We start from the raw sequence: 21,285 nt of genomic DNA, 5'->3' as shown, positions 1-21,285 counted from the left end.
AGCCAGCAGCCTGGGTTCTAATCCCAATACTGCCCCTACCACGCTATATTACTTTGGCTTTATGTCTGTTTCCTTGTGTGTAACATAAAATCTTTGGATCATATTAGATAGCCTTCTTTCCATGGCTCTGACTCAGTCCTTTCTCATCGATAGGCTGTTTTGTTCATTGCTAGTCTTACTTGACCTTTCCTCTGGCCCAGATTGCTCCACCCTTCATTAAGTATACTTTCTTTCCCACAGCCTCATTCCTTGGTTCATAATGTTGATAATCAGCAAGTATTGAATCAATTGAAGTTATTTTGATTCACTCACAAAAAACCATAAAGGCACTTTCTGACAGGATTATGTCTTTTGGTGTTAATTGGTCTCTAGCTCTAATTTCTAATCCTAAAATCTATGCTGTAAGAATTTAAAAAATATCAACCTAGGATTTCTATGATACATTCTCAAGCAGCGTATTTATTACTTATTTACATGAAAAACTGTCACTTCGATTTAGATAACATTGAGTACCTCACTTTTACTCTTTAAATATTGAATATCGGTTTTAAAGTTCTCAAGTCTTCATGTCCTCCTTTTGTTAATAACGTAGAACGGATATTTTAGATTCCATTAGCAACTTCTCACTGAAGATATTATTAATGAAACTGAAGTATTGTATTTTACTACTTTTTTTTTTTTTTTTGAGACGGAGTCTTGCTCTGCCACCCAGGCTGGAGTCCAGTGGCCGGATCTCAGCTCACTGCAAGCTCCGCCTCTCGGGTTTACACCATTCTCCTGCCTCAGCCTCCCGAGTAGCTGGGACTACAGGCGCCCGCCTCGTCGCCCGGCTAGTTTTTTGTATTTTTAGAGACAGGGTTTCACCATATTAGCCAGGATGGTCTCGATCTCCTGACCTCGTGATCCGCCCATCTCGGCCTCCCAAAGTGCTGGGATTACAGGCTTGAGCCACCGCGCCCGGCCCGTATTTTACTTCTAAAGGTCAATTTAATAGACTTGCAGTTTCAAAGTTAAACCGTACCATCTGTTTTGACTTAAAAATACAGTTATAAATTCTTTTTAGCAACAAGACATTTGGGTTTTAATACTCTGAAGAATTATTACAATAAATCCAAATTAATATTCTAGTTCCTAATTATAGAAGAGTGAATCAATAAATTAGATTACCCCAAATAAGATGAGATTTTGGTGATTTTTTTTTTTAGCATATATTTACTGAGCACCCTAATGCACAGGTATTGATTTGTTGCCTAATATTAAAAATTAAATCAGTCCCTTTTTAAGAGGCTCACAGATTAGTAAGAACAACTCGTGTTGAATTTATAATGGTTTTAACACAAGACAAAATTTAAACACAATTCTTTAATAGTTTTATTTCCTTTTTATGTCTTCCCCAGTTAAATCCAAGTAAAAATACGCCCCCTTTTCAAAATAAATATCATTAAACAAATTATCTGTATTTAAGCACAGATAAATATATGGAATTATTTTCCCAAAGATTAGTAGTAGGTCACGAGTGATGCTTGCATAATTTTTAAATATAATCAAGTATACTGAAAAACATGCTAGTAATGTATTTTCAAAAATAAATTCCTATTCCTAGAACTAAAACTGAAAAGAAGTGTTGTGAGACACACAAATGAAGCCAATACGTTTTACCAAGGGCTTGCCATTTTTCTGCAGTATGTTCCCAAACAGTTCCTGGAAAGGGAGGTTGCCCTATAGGGTCCTAAAAGTAACCTACGTGGCAGCATCTCCTCCCAGCGTAAGGCCTAAGCACACAAGCTCTTCCTTCCATCTACAAACGCAGGAAACCGCGACTGGAGAACTTTATGATTGGCTAAACCATGAATGACGCAACATAATCCACGCCCACTGAGACTCTGCCTTTCCTAGACTGGCTCAGATTACGCTTTCCTATTGGCCCCTACAGCAAGAGAGGGACAATTGTTTAAGTCGACCTCTGGATCCGGAACCGCGGGTAAAGATGGCGGCGGCCAGGTGTTGGAGGCCTATGCTCCGCCGTCCGAGCCTTTCATTGCACACCGCGGCTCATGCCGCCGCCACGGCTACAGAAACGACCTGCCAAGATGTCGCAGCGACCCCCGTCGCGCGGTACCCGCCGATTGTGGCCTCCATGACAGCCGACAGCAAGGCGGCACGGCTGCGGCGAATCGAACGCTGGCAGGCGACGGTGCACGCTGCAGAGTCGGTAGACGAGAAGCTGCGAATTCTCACCAAGATGCAGTTTATGAAGTACATGGTTTACCCGCAGACGTTCGCGCTGAACGCTGACCGCTGGTACCAGTACTTCACCAAGACCGTGTTCCTGTCGGGTCTGCCGCCGCCCCCCGCGGAGCCCGAACCCGAACCCGCGCTGGACCTCGCGGCGCTGCGTGCCCTCGCCTGCGACTGCCTACTGCAGGAGCACTTTTACCTGGGGCGTAAACGGCGCGTGCATCGTTACGAGGAGAGCGAGGTCATATCTTTGCCCTTCCTGGATCAGCTGGTGGCGACCCTCGTGGGCCTCCTCAGCCCACACAACCCGGCCCTGGCCGCCGCCGCCCTCGGTGAGCCTTGGATCCCCCAGGGCGGAAGGGAGAGATGGGGATTGTACTGGGTTACTCCGTCGCAGATTTACCCCTCGTCATTTCTTTCTCTCTGCTTCGTTCTTGTTTTCCTAGTCCTTTCGTTCCTATCTGGGGTAACCTAGTTTTGTAACAGTCACTGCGTTAGGAATCTAGAGACTACGTGTTTGTAGCTGTGCTAACACCTACCAGCTCTTCAACTCTAGTAGCCTGAGCTCTCCAGGATTCCAGTCCTGGACTCTACTTTGTGAGTGTTAAGCCAAATGGAAGAGCAGTGGTGATGAAGAGAAACGCCACTTAAGAGAGTGGGGCGGGCCAGGTTTCCTTTTTGCTGTTCCACTAGAAAGCTGTGTGACGGTGTGTCACACGGCTGAGTAGTATTCTTTGTAGCTTAATTTTAAATTTAGTGTGCCTTTTCTTTTTCTTTAGTAATTTCTTTTTTGCTTAATTTTTCGCATTTTACGGTAGTGGTTCTTCGTCGTAGAATTGTGAAGATTAAATGAAATATTAACTAAGATACCTAACGTTTACTATTTATGTACTAGGCCCTGTTCTAAATTTTATATGTGCCAACTTATTAATCCTCACAATAACCGTTCACAATAGGTAGCAATGCTTTGGTAAATGCAAACAAAAGACCAAAACGTAACAAACTGAGGCATAGAAACGTTAAATGGGTTAGCCTGAGGACCCTATAGCTAATAGATTGGCGCAGGGTGGGGAATCAAACTTCAAACCCCCATTCCAAGTTCCTAGTAAACAATCAGCAGCTTCTGTGTAACTGCTCAGGGCGGACATGAAAAGTAATTAACATATAGATAATTTTAAAAATTACTGTTTTTGACGCGTTCATCATTTTATATCTTCTACGAAGTGGATGTCTTAATATTGAAGTAATGTTAGGACTGTAGATGTGTGCTCAACCTAGCCTTGCTGTATACATGTTTTTTCCCTTCCCCAGTTGAGAAAGAAGTCTTGAGGAAAGCGTCATGAACTTAGACTACTCCTGATGGATGGCCTAGAAAATCTATTTAACTTTGTCAAGACCTAGGTTCCTCTTCTATAAAATGGAGATAATGAAAAGTATACATACCTTTGGGAGTTATTGTGAAAATTGAATTGGTAGTTCATAAAATAGTCCTATTTTTGTTTATGGTGAATGATACTCTTGTTAGTCTTATTTTCTTTTATTACTCCTAATGACAAATCTCTTTGGTTAATGTTCAGAGTAATGATGGCACAAATAGACAATAAATGTTTGAATGTTATATTTAAGTCATAATAGTTAAATTGTCACATAACCCAGACTCTTACCTCCAGCATTCTTATCATTTGCTAAGTTAGTACTCTTTAGTATTCTAATAGTAACCAAATTTTATTTAGATGATCAGATGAAAAAAATTTTGAATATCTTTTTGATAGATTATAGATGTCCAGTTCATTTTTACTGGGTGCGTGGTGAAGAAATTATTCCTCGTGGTCATCGAAAAGGTCGAATTGATAACTTGCGATACCAGATAGATGATAAACCAAACAACCAGATTCGAATATCCAAGCAACTCGCAGAGGTAAGGATTTGTTGTGATTATGTATCTGTTGATATCTCACGTAGGATCTGTCATAGGCAGGTTAAGTAATAGTAGAATAAAATGTTTCAGATGGATCTCTTGCCTTTCAGGTTTCCTTTTTGAAGACATCACATCTCAAAAATCTTTTTAGCTTTTTTAATCTGCTATGGTATACTCCAAAAGGTCAGATAATCATTTTAACAAAAACAGGTTAAGGTGTCATTTTGCCGGACCATACAGATCTATGTTTCTCTTAATATAAACATTCTGAAATAGTTTATGATTGTAATTTACTAGAGTGCACTAGCTAGTCATAAATCAAGGAAGTTTAACACTTATCAGCTTGGCCATTTTACATATTTACAGTTCTTTTGGAAGAAAGTATATTTTGAGTATTGTCTATGCTTTCGTGTCAGTGTTGACATACTTTTTCTGTAAAGATCTGGATAGTTAATATTTTAGGCTGTACAGGCTGTAAATCTCTGTTGCCAGTGTTCAGCTCTGCTCTTACGGTGCAGAGTGCCATACACAGTTTATAAATGAGTTTGTGTGGGCTGTCTTCCAGTAAAACTTTACCTGTAAAAACAGGTGGCTTGCTGGATTTAGCCCATCATTCAATGATAGTATTATCACATCATTTTGTGAAACCACCTCATTTTAAGATTTTTAAATTTAATGAGTGTGAGTAAAATGCATACTAATGTTGCTGTGAATTTAGTATGTCTTTTCTTTTTCTTTAAGTTTGTGCCATTGGATTATTCTGTTCCTATAGAAATCCCCACTATAAAATGTAAACCAGACAAACTTCCATTATTCAAACGGCAGTATGAAAACCGTATATTTGTTGGTAAGTTTCTCTTTTGACATATTGTACTATAAATGTGTTCAAAGTGTCCTATGCGAATTTGGAGTATTGACTACAATGAGGAATTAATTCTTGATTACCGAGAGGTTTACATAGTCCGTGAGCAATGTAATTCATAATCTCAAAATGTCCTATGCGAATTTGGAGTATTGACTACAATGAGGAATTAATTCTTGATTACCGATAGGTTTACATAGTCCATGAGCAATATAATTCATAATCTCAGGTTACTTCAACATGCATAAACACTGGAAAGAAAATATTGTTTAAGTTTGTTATTTGAAATATTACTTGTTTCTACCGAAATAGCAGTATTTAACTTTTTAGAAAATAGGCTTTGTTGACTTATTAGATAGAAAAATAAATTTGTGTTTTTTTAAAAGTAAAAACTTTTAGAACTGGACTTGAGATAGCAGTTGGCTTTTTTAAGTGTTCTATTTGCGCCATGCATGGTGATAAGATCAGGAATTCACAAATTCATAATGCCTGATGTTTGCCCTCCCTCGTGCAGCTTATTTTGTCATTTTTTCTTCCTTTGTTAATTTCTACCCAATGTGAAGAAGTCTTAAGAAGGTTTTATACTAGCCCTCCAGACCTATTTTATCAGCCTCTTCTCAGTCACTGTGGTCTTAGGGAGTGACCTGCAAGGAACTCCTTGTTGAAAAGACTTTACCACTAAAATCAAGAATGTCAGCATTTCATGAAATGTTGCTACTTTTTTTTTTTTTACTTAGAAAAGTAGTGTAAAAATAATTTTTAAAAATTAGGAACAAAGTGTGTAATTATTTCATTAAATAAGTTTTTAGAGTCTTGAAGTAGTTGTATCCTCTTGGTTAATATGACAAGGAGACAACCATAGCTAATCATGACTAAAGGATTTGAGAAAACAGATAATAGAAATTTTGAATAACTTTTGTATATATTCTTTCAACTTCTTCCTTGTTTTGATGGGCTTTATGATAGCTAGCAGATTGGGAAATTATGCTTTTCTGTGAAAGTTAATTTTATTATGATCCATACGATATATAAGTATATTAATATTCCTACTTATGTATTTAGAGTACTGAGAATATGATGTATAAAGAAGGAAAAAACGGCGCAAATACTAAAACGTGCTCCAGATGTTCTACATGTTTGTTTCATCTGAAATGTTTTTCTTTGCTCTTCAGGCTCAAAAACTGCAGATCCTTGCTGTTACGGTCACACCCAGTTTCATCTGTTACCTGACAAATTAAGAAGGGAAAGACTTTTGAGACAAAACTGTGCTGATCAGATAGAAGTTGTTTTTAGAGCTAATGGTATTGCAAGCCTTTTTGCTTGGACTGGAGCACAAGCTATGTATCAAGGTAAAAACTAATTTTATAGCATTTTCTTTGAAGATATTTGTAACATTCTAAGAATATAATGGTTAAAATTGTTTTCTTTGGGTTGAAACATAGGTTGAATCTTAACATCTTTAAACTTTTACATTGGCCCAAATTATACTTGTTTTAAAATCCGTGTTTAAATACTATACAGTTGAAATCTGACACTGAGGTAATTGTCTTTATCTTTTACTTTGACCATCTCCTGTGTGAATGTACTTTTGCACGCATTTTAAAGACTGTAGCCAACTAAGTCAACCCTTTCTAGATGATAATAGCTTTCAGAAGGTAGAAAAGGTAATGATTTTGTGTATTAAACATTTATATTAAATCAATGGCTATCCTATGTAATTTCTTTAAAGGTTATATCCAGGATTTGAATTAGGAGATTGTTCATTCAGTAAACAGTAACTGCTTTTTTATATGCTATACTCTGTTCAAGATGCAGTGTTGAATGAAACAGATCCTGCTTTCTTAGAGCTTATATTATAGTGGGGTGGGGGGGCGGTGGTAAAAGATAATAAACGTGTAATATTTATAACTAGTGGTAATACTGTGGGCAAAATACTTTAGCATAAAGAGTAGAATGATTTATAGGGGGGCAGGTATAAATGAGGTATGGAGAAGAATTTATTTTTTAAAAGTCATTCAGGTGAGGTCTCTAAAAATGACTTATCCTAAGACCTGAATGACGAGGAGCTGCCTGTGCACAAATCTGGAGGAAGACACTTCCAGGCAAAAGGAGCAGCAAGTAAAAAAGTCCCTGAGGTGGGAACAGGCCTGAAATATTTAGGAACAACATGAAGGGTAATGAAGAGTGGGACAAGGAGAATGATGTAGAAGGACATAGCAGAAGCCAAAGGCTATATGTTACAGGACTATTAGAGCTCATTGTGGGGCGTTTGGATTGTATTCTAAAACCTGAAGTAATGTAATACATGTTCTTTTTTTTTAACGTATATATGTATTTTAACCTTATACTCAAAATTGACTTAGATTTCTATAACAGAATTGAATAGAGAAAGTGGGAGTAGGAGTAGACGGAATTAGACAAAGAAAGAAGTAACTTTCTTGAAGATGGTAGAATGGCACTTTATTTTTGAAAGATAAAGTACTTCTTTTTACAATAAAATTAATTCCTCATGTTAACAGTGTTACTCATTTGCTATCTCCATTAAAGATGACGTAAGATACGTGTGGAGAAATAAAGTTACTGCTTGGTAGTTGGGTAATGACATAGTACCAGATGTAGAAGGCATCTGCATAAATAGAGCTTGCTGCTCTTAGATGAAGCAAATAAGGCTGACGTTGTTGAAAAAGATTAATCATGAGATTGAGGATACTAGAAGGGAGGAAAATATTATTTGTGCAGAAATGAAATATAGGGTTAGAATGGAGATAATAAGGAAACTTTGAGGTCTTCAGGGATTTTGTTACATAAAGTATCTAAGTTGTAGGAGGTATTTGATAATTTGTCTAATGTGTTTGTTTTGTTTGGGTAAGATATATTCTGTATGTAAATTTCAGCATAACTTTCTTCTACAGGATTCTGGAGTGAAGCAGATGTTACTCGACCTTTTGTCTCCCAGGCTGTGATCACAGATGGAAAATACTTTTCCTTTTTCTGCTACCAGCTAAATACTTTGGCACTGACTACACAAGCTGATCAAAATAACCCTCGTAAAAATATATGTTGGGGTACACAAAGTAAGCCTCTTTATGAAACAATTGAGGATAATGATGTGAAAGGTTTTAATGATGATGTTCTACTTCAGATAGTTCACTTTCTACTGAATAGACCAAAAGAAGAAAAAGCACAGCTGTTGGAAAACTGAAAAAACATACTTGATTGAGAACTTTGGGAATATTTAAATTTTACTGAAGGAACAGTAATGAGATTTGTAACTGTCAACTATTAAATACATAATTTTTGAGATAAATATTTCTTATGTCAGCCTGTTATTAGATCTCTTACTCTGCTGAAATTCATCACTGAAAGATTTAATTTTAGTTACCTTTTATTGATTTAAAAGTAATTGCATTTGTGTATTGCTAACTGATAAGACAAATTGAGTTATTGAACTATTAAATGCACATTTTAATATAAATGCAGAAATCCCAAATAAAATACTAACATACTGAATTCAATAATTAAAAGAACCCACTGCAGCTGGGTGCAATGACTCACGCCTGTAATCCCAATACTTTGGGAGGCCAAGGTGGGTGGATCACTTGAGTCCAGGAGTTTGAGACCAGCCTGGGCAACATGGCAAAACCCCATCTCTACTAAAAATACAAAAATTAGCCTGGCCTGGTGGTGCATACCTGTAATCCCAGCTACTCCGGAGGCTGAGGCGCAAGAATCGCTGGAACCCAGGAGGCAGAGTTTGCAGTGAACCGAGATTGTGCCACTGCACTCCAGCCTGGGCGACAGAGCAAGACTGTCTCAAAACAAACAGAAGAACCTACTACAGCAGAGTAGAATTAATCAATTCAGTAATGGACTAATGTTAGGAAGTAATGCTAATACAGAACATTAGTTGCTCAAAGGAGAAAGAAGGCTTTGATAGAATTCTCAATCTTGGTTTTAAAAGAAAAGATAGATATTAATAGGACAGTATAATGGTGAAACATAAGGGATAACCTCATTGAAATCAAATTACTCTAAGCTTTGAACTTTACATGCTTTATTTGCTAATCCATTCCAAGTGCCTAGATTCATAGAAGTAAGAAATCAATAAATGTTGATTGAATGGATGTGAATTAATGAATTTAAGGTAGTCAACCTTTTTAGTTTAAGATCTGGTATATCTTCTTATTTACTTGCTTTTTTTTTTTTTTGAAACAGAGTTTTTGCTCTTGTTGCCCAGGCTAAAGTGCAATGGCACAGTCTCGGCTCACTATCACCTCCGCGTCCTGGGTTTAAGCGATTCTTCTACCTCAGCCTCCCAAGTAGCTGGGATTAATTACAGGCATGCACCACCATGCCTGGATAATTTTTTTTTGTATTTAATAGAGACGGGGTTTCACCATGTTGGTTAGGCTGGTCTTGAACTCCTGACCTCAGGTGATCCACCCACCTCGGCCTCCCAAAGTGCTGGGATTACAGGTGTGAGCCACTGTACCCGCCGTATTTACATCTTTTATTTCTCAGCAAAGTTTAGAGTTTCTTTTTTCTCCATGCATTTACTATGTATGCCTACATTTCTGTGTAGTTGGAAATGGATTTTCTTTCCAATTTTATACTTCTTTATAGTTTTTAAAAGTGGCTTTATATAGGTGATACTGATAGCTATATACTTATTTTGTAAAAGACCAATTTAAGTTGTTCATTAAAGCCAGTACTTTTTCAGCTGATTCTCATGAGGTGTATATAACCAATCTGATTTGGGTTCTTCTGGAACTGCTGATAATGGATAGCCATTAGTCCCTACATAGCAAAATCCACTGGACAGTTTTCTGTATTGTACTCAGTAAGGTCTGACACATTTTGCATGGTTGACCACTCCTTCGTTCTTAAAGTAATCTTTTTATTGCCTTCAGTGAAACATGTTGGTTTGCCTTCTATCTCATTGGCTATTCTGTCATATTTCTCTTTGCTGTTCTTCCTCTCACTTTTCTTCAAATATTGATGTACTTTTTTTTCTTTTCTAGACTCCATTTTTATTTAACCACACTCTCCCTAGATGATTTTATCAAATTCCATGGATTTAAATATATTTGTAAGCACATTCAAATTTAGTTTGGTTTCAACTTTGTGTTTTGTATCTGAATGATAAGCATCAGCATTGTAACTAAACAGACTGTGTGATTAAGATTATGGACAATTTTTCCCTCTAATTATCTAATTTTCATAATTACCCCCCAGAATGTGAGAACATTATTTTTATAATCAGAAAGTATTTTAAGAAACTAGTTGAGTGGACTCTAATATGGAACCATCAACATGTATCAAATTCCACTTAATTATAAGCAAATTCATTATGAAATTGTATTTGAAAAAGCATTTCATGATTACATTTGTTATTTAAGAAAATGTTATTTAAAGAAATTTACGTAAGTTTCATTATACATGTATTTTAGCCTACTCATCTCTGGAAATGGAAAACTTAGATACTAGGCAAGAGGGCTTTAGATTTTTTAATGAGATATTTTAATAGACCAGTACCTAGGTCTTAATATTTGGGTTTTTCAAAAATTTACGTCAAAATCCTAATCCCCATGACTATAGTATTAGGAGGTAAGGCCTTTTGGAAGGTGACTGGAGCAGGGCAGCACCTTCATGAATGGAATTAGTGCCCTTATAAAATAGACCCAAGGGAACTTTTTCATCCCTTACACCCTGTGAGAACATGGTGAGAAGGCACCATCTGTGAGCCAGAGAATAGATCCTCACCAAACACTGAATCTGCTGGTGCCTTGATCTTGGACTTCCTAGCCTCCAGAACTGTGAGAAACAAATATCTGCTGTTTATAAGCTGTTCAGTTAATGGAATTTTGTTATTGTAGCCCAAATATACTAAGACAACCAATATAGTTAAAATTACTATGCCTATTGCACTTTATGTTAAGTTCTAGTGTACATTGTGTAATGCTTACATTAAATAAAAGGTAAGGTTAATTTACATAAAACATGTTTAGGATAATTGTAAAAATTATTAGAGAAATTGGTAAAATTGTGGCTTTGGATAGAGGCAGGAGAAAGAAAAGAGCAAGGCACTAGTGAGAAAAATTGCATGGAGAATATTGAGAATAGATACAAAGAGACCTACAGGTTTACAACATTAATATTGGCCAATACTTGATTGGACAGTTTGAATTTTTCAACCTGAAAGGGCTTTGTTCCCCAAAGTTTGGTAAGGAGATTTTATAAAGACAAACAATAGCAATAAAAAATAATCAGGGAAGATTAAGAGATTTCATAAGGAGCAAGAAAATATTTCAAAGGTATAGATATGATTACTATTTTGGTGAATAATAAGCACATAGTAGACTGAAATTCAGCAGCAGCTACTGTGCAAATAAACATATCTGTGATTATGGCTTATAACGGGTTGGAGACCCAGGCTGTAAGCCATTCTTTTTAGTACAGATTAATCTCCATTTCTCAATCACAGTTCTGTTCTTTTCCTCTGTGGGAAATACTGAATTCTGTTTCAGATTTTGATTGTCTTTTGTTCTCTTTGTCATACAACAGAATTGCACATTTCACTTTGTAACATTTTTATAAATAGCGTTTGACACTTGAAACTTGCTTTTGAGTCTTCTATAATAGTTTGTGCAGAAGTCTAAGGTTTAATATTATGATGGCCTTATTCATACTGTAGAAATATATACTGCAGCAATATGCACCCAAGTGGTCAATAGGCTTTATAAATGAACTAGCTAGATTTTTAATTTTCATTTTAATTCTTGGTTTGAATTACTAAAAGCCATCTTGACCTTAGATAAATGAAAGCTTACATGAAGTTTAGCCACTTACAAAGTATTTCTTTGTGTCTCCAGTTCATGTGAAACCAGACTTTTATTTACAGTATTTATGTTATGAGCACTTTTATTAGGATCTTTTTAAGACTTTTAAGAGTTTTCTCTCAGTCATTATTAATAGTACTAATAAACAAGGTGAACAGGATTTAAAACTGAAAGGAGCATCAGAGATAATTGAGCTTTGTTTATGCCATTCATTGTTACCCTATGCAATGTCTTTTGTTTGTTTTTTAATTAATTGCCAATATTTAACAAGAGGATCATAGAACATTCATTATTCCAGGTTCTCTTGAAAAACTGGAAGATCTGGCAACTCCGGGTTTATGTTCTTGCACGTTAACAATATACAGGGACTGGAATTACCTGCTCTGAGTCCCTTTAGATGTGCATACTCTCTCCAATTGGCCACAGTTCCCACCACTTCTCATTTCTCCTCTCTTGGCCCACATCATTGGGCCTGTCTCACTAATTTCTATTAAATATTTTGTTACTGAGGCCATTAGTTTATGACCCATGAGGCCAAGACAGCTGTTAAGAACTTGCATTATTAGTAGCAAAATTATACCTTTATGATTACTTACTAGATTTTAAAAATCTCACTTTTCTAATAAGAGGTATTATGATAATCACAAGTTCAAAAGAATTCAAGTTCATTTGAGATAATTAAAACCTCTAGTCTTTGGGTTGGAGGGTGATAAAGTTATCTGGCGAAATACATGAACCTCTGGTACCTTCGTCTTCTGCTAAATGAATCCTGATTTGTTTTGTTTAGGCAGTTTACTTATGAAGTTGGGAGAATTTTTTTTTTTTTTTTTTTTTTTTTTTTTTTTTTTTTTTATCTTTAAAGTACTGAGTCTGGCTCTGTTTCCCAGGCTCAAGTACTGTGGATTTTGGCTCACTGCAGCCTCCACCTCCTGGGTTCAAGCAGTTCTCCTGCCTCAGCCTCCCGAGTAGTTGGGAGCCATCATGTCTGGCTAATTTTTGTATTTTTAGTAAATGGGTTTTCACCATGTTGGCCAGGCTGATCGTGAACTCCTGACCTCAAGTGAGCCGCCTACCTGGCCTCCCAAAGTGCTGGGATTATAGGTGTGAGCTACTGTGCCCGGCCTGAGGTTGGGAGAAATTTTGTCCGTTTCTCTAGAACCAAAATTGGCAACCAGAAAGTATTTGGACGTTACACAAAGTATTTAGTTTCCCTTTCTAGACTAAATTGGGTTGTTTATAGCACCCCTCTCTCCATTTGAGAAAAATGGTTAGGATGCTTGTGCAGGGATGAGGCTTTATTAGAATAGAGAAGGTGCCCAAATAGTGGTTCAAACACAGGCTGGCTAATAAGCTGTGAGGTGACTTACCAAAGAACAGACAACAGCAACAAAAACTCTTGAACTTCTGCTTTCAACTTCTACTTTATGCTAGATTATTTGGTTCAATCTTCCTGGTTTAACACCTGATTACAGATCCCAACAAACATCTGCTTGAATGTGTTGGAAAGGTGATGATTCATTGCCAGGCTGATGTATTAAATAAAATGGAAATCCCCAAAGTTGAACTTGCTGTTGGGCCTGCTTTTGCTCTGGAGGAGGGATTTGTTAGCCAAGGAAGAGGCTGAAAACGTGTAGTGTTTTAATACCTTGGGAGACTAGAAGGACGAAAGTTAAAAGTATAGGACCTCCAAGGTTGTGACTCTGGTAGAATTTTTTGGTTAGAGATCCTGAAGGACAGCATCCTAGGGATAATGGTGAAACAGAAGTAGACCATTCACATCGAGTGTAGTTTAAAATCAAATCATCAAGGTGGCTTAGTAAATTATGAGATTTTGGAAGTGGACTAAGGTGACCTTAGGTTTCTAATGCCCCTAGGAACCTGAAAGATATAAGCCTGGAGGAAGAATATTTTCCTAGGCCTCAAATTATTTGGGTACTTTTTCAAATACGGTATCTCCACATATCCTGGATACAGGAGGAGAAAGACGGAATGAAAACTGGCAGAAACAGTAGACCCAAAGGGGCACCAAATAATTGCATTGTGAGATAGACTTTAAGACTGTATTCAAGGAGATGAAAGATGGAAAATTTCCATATAGAATTGGAAACTATAAAAAAGTCACTTCAGATTTGTGGGAAAAAAAAAAAAGCCAAATATAAATTTGAAAACTAGAAAAACTAAACCGTAAAAAATAAGAACTCCAAATGTGTTAGTTATCTATTGCTGTGCAACATATTGCTCAAACTTATTGACTTAACATACTTTTATTATCTCAGTTTTTGTTGGTCAGGAATCCAACCATGGCTTAAGTGGGTTCCCTGCTTTAGGCTGCAATCAAAGCATTGGTTGGGGTAGTCTCTTCTGGAGGCTGAGCTGGGGAAGGATCTGCTTCAGATTTATGTACTTGCTAGCAGGTTCTTGGACTGAGGACCTCAGTAGCTTCCTGGCTGTTGGATGAAAGCATTCTTCAGTTCCTTGTCCCATGGACCTCTCCATTAGGGCAATTTACAACCTGGCAGCTTGCCAGAGGGAACCTATAGAGCCCGTAGAGTGAATCTGCTAACAAGACAACTGAAGAGAGAATTAACCAACCTGAAAATGAGAAAAAAAGTTTGCGTCCTTTGTAGGGACATGGATGCAGCTGGAAACCATCATTCTTAGCAAACTATCACAAGAACAGAAAACCAAACACCGCATGTTCTCACTCATAGGTGGGAACTGAACAATGAGACCACTTGGACTCGGGAAGGGGAACATCACACATCGGGGCCTATCATGGGGAGGGGGGAGGGGGGAGGGATTGCATTGGGAGTTATATCTGATATAAATGATGAATTGATGGGTGCTGACGAGTTGATGGGTGCAGCACACCAACATGGCACAAGTATACATATGTAACAAATCTGCACGTTATGCACATGTACCCTAGAACTTAAAGTATAATAAATAAATAAATAAATAAATAAATAAATAAATAAAATATATATATATATATATATTTAGAATTAATGTCTTTGGAAACTTTGACACCATTACTCTGCCATCACCAGTAAGGGGGAATTGAAATATACCCATGCTGAGAAACAATGGAAGTAGTGTGGAGAAAAGGATAAATAAGGATATATTTTAATTGAATGTAGGAGCTTAGAAGTAAGGACAGTATTAGGGAAGGAAATGGGTTATTAAACTAGACATTTAGGAATCCTCTTCATACTTATTCAGGACACCAGTGAGTACCCAATCTATACTGTTTTTACTGATTTTTGCACAATTTGCTGCTCAGCAGATATTTTCAATGCGGATTCGTAATATGTCAGTGGATAACCAGTGGAAATGTATGTCAATAACTATTGCACATAATATCTTGTTTTTATATTTTGCACAGAATTTTCAAGGTGCTGATGTCATACTTATTTCTGAGCACTGTAAAATTTTCTTTGAGAAATAGATGTTTATTTTTAAATTGCATCGTCTCATGGGAGGATAACATTTGTAAATATACTTCATATTGGTGGTGTTCCCTCTGCTTTCTTTTTCCTGACTCAGAAACACAGAGTGCTTTTGACTGCTCTGTGTCGGGGCCATGTTTTCTGCAGACTTGAACCCAAGCCACGCCCTTTAGTGTTCCCAGGCACGGATAAACTTGTTTAGGCTTCCTGAAACACTGAAACATCAAACATGTTGTTAAACACAAATACTAGCCCCAACCCTGAACCCAATTCCTTAAGCTCCCATATAAACTCCTTGTCTGATTCCCCATATGGTTCCCCTATGGTTCCACAGGTTAGAACGTCTCATTTCTCCCTGTCAATCATGAGGACTAATGCAGCACACAATGTATATAGTACTAATAAAGGCTTTGGACTTATCACTCGGTGTTTAGTGTTTCCTTCTTCGAAATCCTGACTGGTCCCATCTTTGGTTGGTTTGGGGCAGTCCCTTGTGGGAACTCTCCTGCTATTCTGTCTGGTTTTGGGCCTTACTGCAGCTGCGGTTTTGGGCGGCTGGAACAAGCATATATTTCAATAAATACATTTTTTGAATGTTCAGAAAACAACATGACACAACTGCAGGTCGAGAGCCAGTTTTAGTTTGTCCCATAAGCTTTCTGTCTTTGTTCAGTTTAGTTATAATGGAGGAAACCTCTTTAATGTTGGCAGGATTTCTTTAGAAAAAAACCATTGCTGTATCTGAAAGACCAGTTTCAACTGGCAAAATTGGACAAAAGCAGCAATTTGAAAAACCAAGCTACCTATAAGTTGACAAAGTCCTCTATAAACTAAGTCATTATATTTCTCCTTTCAAATAAACCATTGTAAATTTAATGTTCATATCAGTTGCATATTAGTTTCCAGCTGGATTCATGCTGAATAAAGTCCAGAAACTTTCGTTGTGATTCAAATAGATGCACAGGAAGCTGGGAAGGAAAAGAAAAGCATATGGTGAGTAAATTTCTTAATGCCAGGTATTACATTAACATTAAAGCAGCCAACATTCAGCATTCCTATTCATTTGGAACTCGATGAGAACATTCAGTTACTTATCACTGACTACTTAAGGGGACATATGCCTATTTATTTACAATGCTCTGTAGAAGCATCCAGTAACATTTATGAATTTATTTGTATATATCAAATAGTATCTTATGTTCTAATGAATTTTGTCCATTTCAGGTGGAGAATGGATTATTTAATTCTGAAAACTAGATTTTCATATAATTTTGTTTTTAATTTTGTTTTCATTTTTAAAATGTAAGATTTTTGTTATTGCTGTAAAATACATGATCATTACAGAAAATCTGAAAAAACAGTAGAGAAGATAATCTCATACTGTTAACGTTTTGGTTTTATCTTTTATCTATGGATTTTTGTTGATATTTTATGTTTTTCAGGTCATACTATAGATAAAAGTTTTTACATTTGTGTTTCATAATCACTTTTCCCCATTATACATTTCAGTATTCCATAAGTAGTCTTTATGTGTATTTTGTAGGTAATTGAATATAAAATTATTGCAAAATTAAACACTAAAAAAGTACATGAAATTTTCATAATAAGTTCACACTCATTACAGGAGGAAAAAGAATCACAACTTTTTTCTATTATTAAAAAAATGCAAGCATGATAATTACATAAGATTAGCTCATGTGGGTGTAAATATATTTAATGTTGGAATAGTTCACAAGTACACAGATGATTAAATCCTGACTTCCAATATATTTGCAAGATTTCCATATCTCACCACCTGGGTGTGATTCATAATCAGATAAATAAAGGATCTGTGTATTTGGAAAGTCTTAAAAGAAGTAAAAAATATCTATATAATTATCCGCTGGTAAAGTGTACTTTGTTTCAACCCTTGGTACCTAGAGTGTTTTTTTTTTGTTTTTTTTTTTTTTTTTTGAGACGGATTCTTTGCTCTGTCACCCAGGCTGGAGTGCAGTGGCACAATCTCAGCTCACTGCAAGCTCTGCCTCCTGGGTTCATGCCATTCTCCTGCCTCAGCCTCCCACAGGGGCCCACTACCACGCCCGGCTAATTTTTTGTATTTTTAGTGGAGACAGGGTTTCACCGTGTTAGCCAGGATGGTCTCAATCTCCTGACCTTGTGATCCACCCGTCTCGGCCTCCCAAAGTGCTGGGATTACAGGCGTGAGCCACCGCGTCCGGCCGGTACCTAGAGTTTTAAATGCCATTTGAAAGAACAATTCTAGAAAAGTTCTATCAGTCTAATTCTCATGCTACCTGAAAATATAAAGAAGTTTAAAATCAGTTTGACAGTTGAATCTGAAAGTCTAGACTGAAGTCGTGCTTTAGTCATTAGCTAAGTGACTTAGGACCAATAAATTTTTCTTGATTTTAGTTTCTTCATTGAATATATTGAGTGGATTGGACAAGAAGATACTCTAAATCCCTCCTAACATGATGAATCATTCCTTCTAAGCTTCACACTGCAGATGTAATTTGCTGTTAACACTATTTTTTTAGCTTTCTTTTTTAAAACTCCTGTTTCCAAATGACAAAATAATAATATTCTTAAAGAGCTAGAGAATTAATGGGGGTTAGCTTGCCCTTTCGCTGAATTTCCTCAGTTGCGATACTTTTCTTTCATACTGTTTTTCACCACAACAATATCCCCTGAGGCTAGACTCATACACTTTTAGAATAAAAGGAAATTTCATTATCAAGCGGAACGAATGATTCAATGCTCAAATGTCCTCCCAAACACTTGCACCAAATATTCAGTTCCCTCTGTGCTTGAAAGTTAAAGATTTATTACCTCCCAAAACTGCTACTTTCCCAGTTTGAACTATACTGATTATTAGACAATGCTTACTGTGAGTTGAAATCTGTTTTTTGGTAGCTTCTACTCCTTCATTTTAGCTATACCTCTTAAGTATTTAGGAATCTTCTCCATTACTTTTTATCAGGTCGAAGTACATATTTTAGGGTCTTCTGTTCTTGAGGTTTGTTTTTCTTTTTTTCTTTTCCTGTTGGAGGTTTGACACCTATATTTTTCTCTGACATTTTGGGAATTTGCTTCCCAACGTCAAAAATATAATGCTTAACTTTTCCCGATTTGGCCAACATCAACTTTAAGATTCTGTGGTTATCTTTCACCAAGAGATTTGTCAATTTTACTGTCCCAATCATTTCCTTTTTACTGATTAGAATTAGGCTTTTGTGTAGCTGTTCACCTAATTACTCCCTCTACCTTGTGAAAAAGAACAGGGACATTAACATTTGCTGGGTACCTACTACATGCCAAGCACTTAATTGCAGGCAGTAATGTCATTTAATCTTCAAAACAACTCTCCAAAGGAAGTGTCACTGTCCTTGTTTGATTTCTTGCTTCCCAAATGGAAGGTCCTTTGTATTAATAGTATCTGTCAAATTTCATACAATACTTAAATACGTTCTTGATATGTACTTCAATATAACCAACAGGATGAAGGCAGTATTTGATAAAGTAAAAAATATGATGAATATTTTTAGTGATTTAGAAGTTACTTGAGGAAATCATGCTGTTTATGCTTTTCCTTTTTAGCTATGTCTTTGTGAATTTGCTATTTGTGTGTGAATATATATGTTTCGATAATGAAATAACCATATAAAATGGATAATCATATGAAAATTCATTTATAATTCAATGGATTTCCAGGGATTTTAGATTGTTTATGAAGGTGGTGGTGGTGGTTGTTTTCTTTTGGAGAGTGGGGAGATTGGCATACAGTTTTAATTTGTTTATGTGGAAGCTGGAAGTCTGACTGACCTTGAAGAAAGAAAGAGAAGGACAAAGAAAGGGAGGGAGGTACCCCTAAGTGGGAACCTACCAGGACATTCAAAGCAAGAGCAGTAAGTTCTGAATATGCTGGAACAACCTGGGTGATATGCATGGATATGAGCTGTGGAGGCTGAGTGTTTTAATGATAACTTAGGGAAAGGAGGCATGGCCATGGTATAAAACTCTCAAATCCCAACCCCTAATCCAACTTTAAAAGCTGAGTCTTCTAAAGGGTTCTTGTAACCATGAAAGGACCATAAGAAAGGCAATTCACAGAAAATGAGGCCATGTGGCCAAGAAACATAAGAAAAACAATAAAAGCCTTTAGTCTCAATAGCAATAGAGTGGATGCAAATGAATGTAATGAGTTACCATGTCGTTCTTACTGGATTGGAAAAAAAATTAGAATGTTTAAATAACATGTATCATCCAAGATGCAGGGAAATGGGAGCTCTTGTACCCTGCAGGCAGGCATTTAAATTGGTGCAATCACTTTGGATTGCTGCTTTGTTGTATCTGGTGCAACTGAAGATGAACATGCCTTGTGACACAGCAACCTGACTTCTAGGTCAATACCCTAATTATATTCTTGCTGTGGTGCACAAGAAGGTATGTAAGCGGTTATTCCCTGAGCACTATTTAGAATAGGGCCAAACTGGAAATCCTGTAAATATCTATCAATGAAGGAATAGATAAATTGTAATATGTTCATATAAAATATGGGCATAAATGAATGGAATTTATAAATATACTAACATGAATGAATCTTGAAAACAGAGTTGGGAGGTAAAAGCAAGCTGTTGAAGAACATGGTCAGTATACTCTCACTTATGTAAGTTAAAAACTCCAAAGAACATTATCTATATTGGCAATGGCATAGACATGTGTGGTAAAATATAAAAATAGTAACTAAAAGCTCTATATGCTTCAGGATATTGTTAGTATGATAAGGCAGGAAGTGGATAGCATTGAGGTGAGACAGTGGTTGTGTTTGGTGGTTATGTTTTGTTACTTTAGTTACATTAGTAACTTAAAAAAAAAAAAAAAGGATCCAGAATAATTATAATAAAATAATAGTATTTTAACACTAGATGATTGGTGTATTAGATTTCGTCCACTATTTTCTAAGTTTGTTATGAACGCTTAAAATTTATATATATGTAGTAAAATTAATGTAAATTAGTACAAATAAAAATAAATGGCATGTGATATATGGCAGTAGCTATGTGTGTGTATGAAAAACAAAGGCAGGCACGGCAAGTTTCTGGGTAGCATAAGCATGGAGCAATCCTAGGAATATGAAATTGACCTAAATATACAAGCTTGCTTGAGATTCCACAGTTCCAGATGATTGATGATCTAATACAGTTTTCTGGTTTTATTGATAAAGTAATAGAAACAAGAAGGGTTAAGTGACTTTCTCCAAGTTGCACGTACATTAATGGCAGAGCTTGGTCTAGAATCCAAGTGTTCTGAGTCCTGTCCAGTGTTCTTCCTACATTGCCACAAATGAGTCCTTCATGTATAGCTCATGACTTGCATAAGGTAGGTAATTTTATAAGCTGTTCTTTACAGATTCCCTTTTATTTTATATTCTACTAGGTCTATCTATAGCAAAAGGCATTTAGAAGTGGTGTTAATATTAGCATGCCCAAAGTAACTCTGAGATGATATCATTTACTTCCATATGGGAATTTTCCAGTTAGTATCAAGCTTGAGATTCAAGTGGAAATTCGCTTTCAGGAATTTTTGCAATATAAAATGTATTATGTATTGACCTAGTTCTGTGTACCAAGCCAGGCTCAAAGTAGTAGTACAAGTATGTTGCTATTACACTCAAAAATAAGTTATCTAAAAGTTCTGCTGTTGTCTGTATTAACTACCTGATCTTTTGGATTAAAAGATTGATAGACAGTATTGTTTTTTTCTAACTGTAGTTAGGAAAAAAGGAAGTGTTCAAATGCATTTATTACAATCCAGATCATCTTATCTCTTCTTGACAACCTAGATAAATGGATTTGTGACTAGCAAAATGGAACATTTTTAGTGCTGTCAGATATTTTGTAGAACCACATAAATTTTGTGGAGAATAGGTTATATTTTTAGTAAGGGAATTATTTCCTCTGGAAAAAAGCACTGAACATG

General features: G+C 36.3%; 1 protein-coding gene across 1 annotated transcript; it reads left to right on the top strand.

Annotated features, from left to right (window-relative positions):
- Window positions 1-1,921: 1,921 nt before the first annotated feature.
- MRPS30 (mitochondrial ribosomal protein S30) lies at window positions 1,922-10,139 on the top strand. Its single transcript, XM_033179511.1, has 5 exons — window positions 1,922-2,570; window positions 4,011-4,156; window positions 4,898-5,003; window positions 6,191-6,367; window positions 7,931-10,139. The coding sequence occupies exons 1-5, from the start codon at window positions 1,988-1,990 to the stop codon at window positions 8,218-8,220; spliced, it is 1,302 nt and encodes a 433-aa protein (XP_033035402.1). The 5' UTR covers window positions 1,922-1,987; the 3' UTR covers window positions 8,221-10,139.
- Window positions 10,140-21,285: the final 11,146 nt, after the last annotated feature.

The sequence above is a fragment of the Trachypithecus francoisi genome, unplaced genomic scaffold (assembly GCF_009764315.1).
Source record: "Trachypithecus francoisi isolate TF-2019V2 unplaced genomic scaffold, Tfra_2.0 Lachesis_group2, whole genome shotgun sequence".
In the NCBI taxonomy this organism is placed as follows: Eukaryota; Metazoa; Chordata; class Mammalia; order Primates; family Cercopithecidae; genus Trachypithecus; species Trachypithecus francoisi.
The sequence above is the reverse complement of the archived record's forward strand: the minus strand, read 5'-3'. Positions and strand labels throughout refer to the sequence as shown.

Excerpts from the sequence above, each read along its gene's own strand:
- MRPS30 (XM_033179511.1), top strand. The coding sequence starts at position 1,988 with ATGGCGGCGGCCAGGTGTTGGAGGCCTATGCTCCGCCGTCCGAGCCTT. Across the intron at positions 2,571-4,010 it reads CCTGGCCGCCGCCGCCCTCG|ATTATAGATGTCCAGTTCAT; the intron begins GTGAGCCTTGGA and ends TCTTTTTGATAG. Across the intron at positions 6,368-7,930 it reads AGCACAAGCTATGTATCAAG|GATTCTGGAGTGAAGCAGAT; the intron begins GTAAAAACTAAT and ends TTTCTTCTACAG.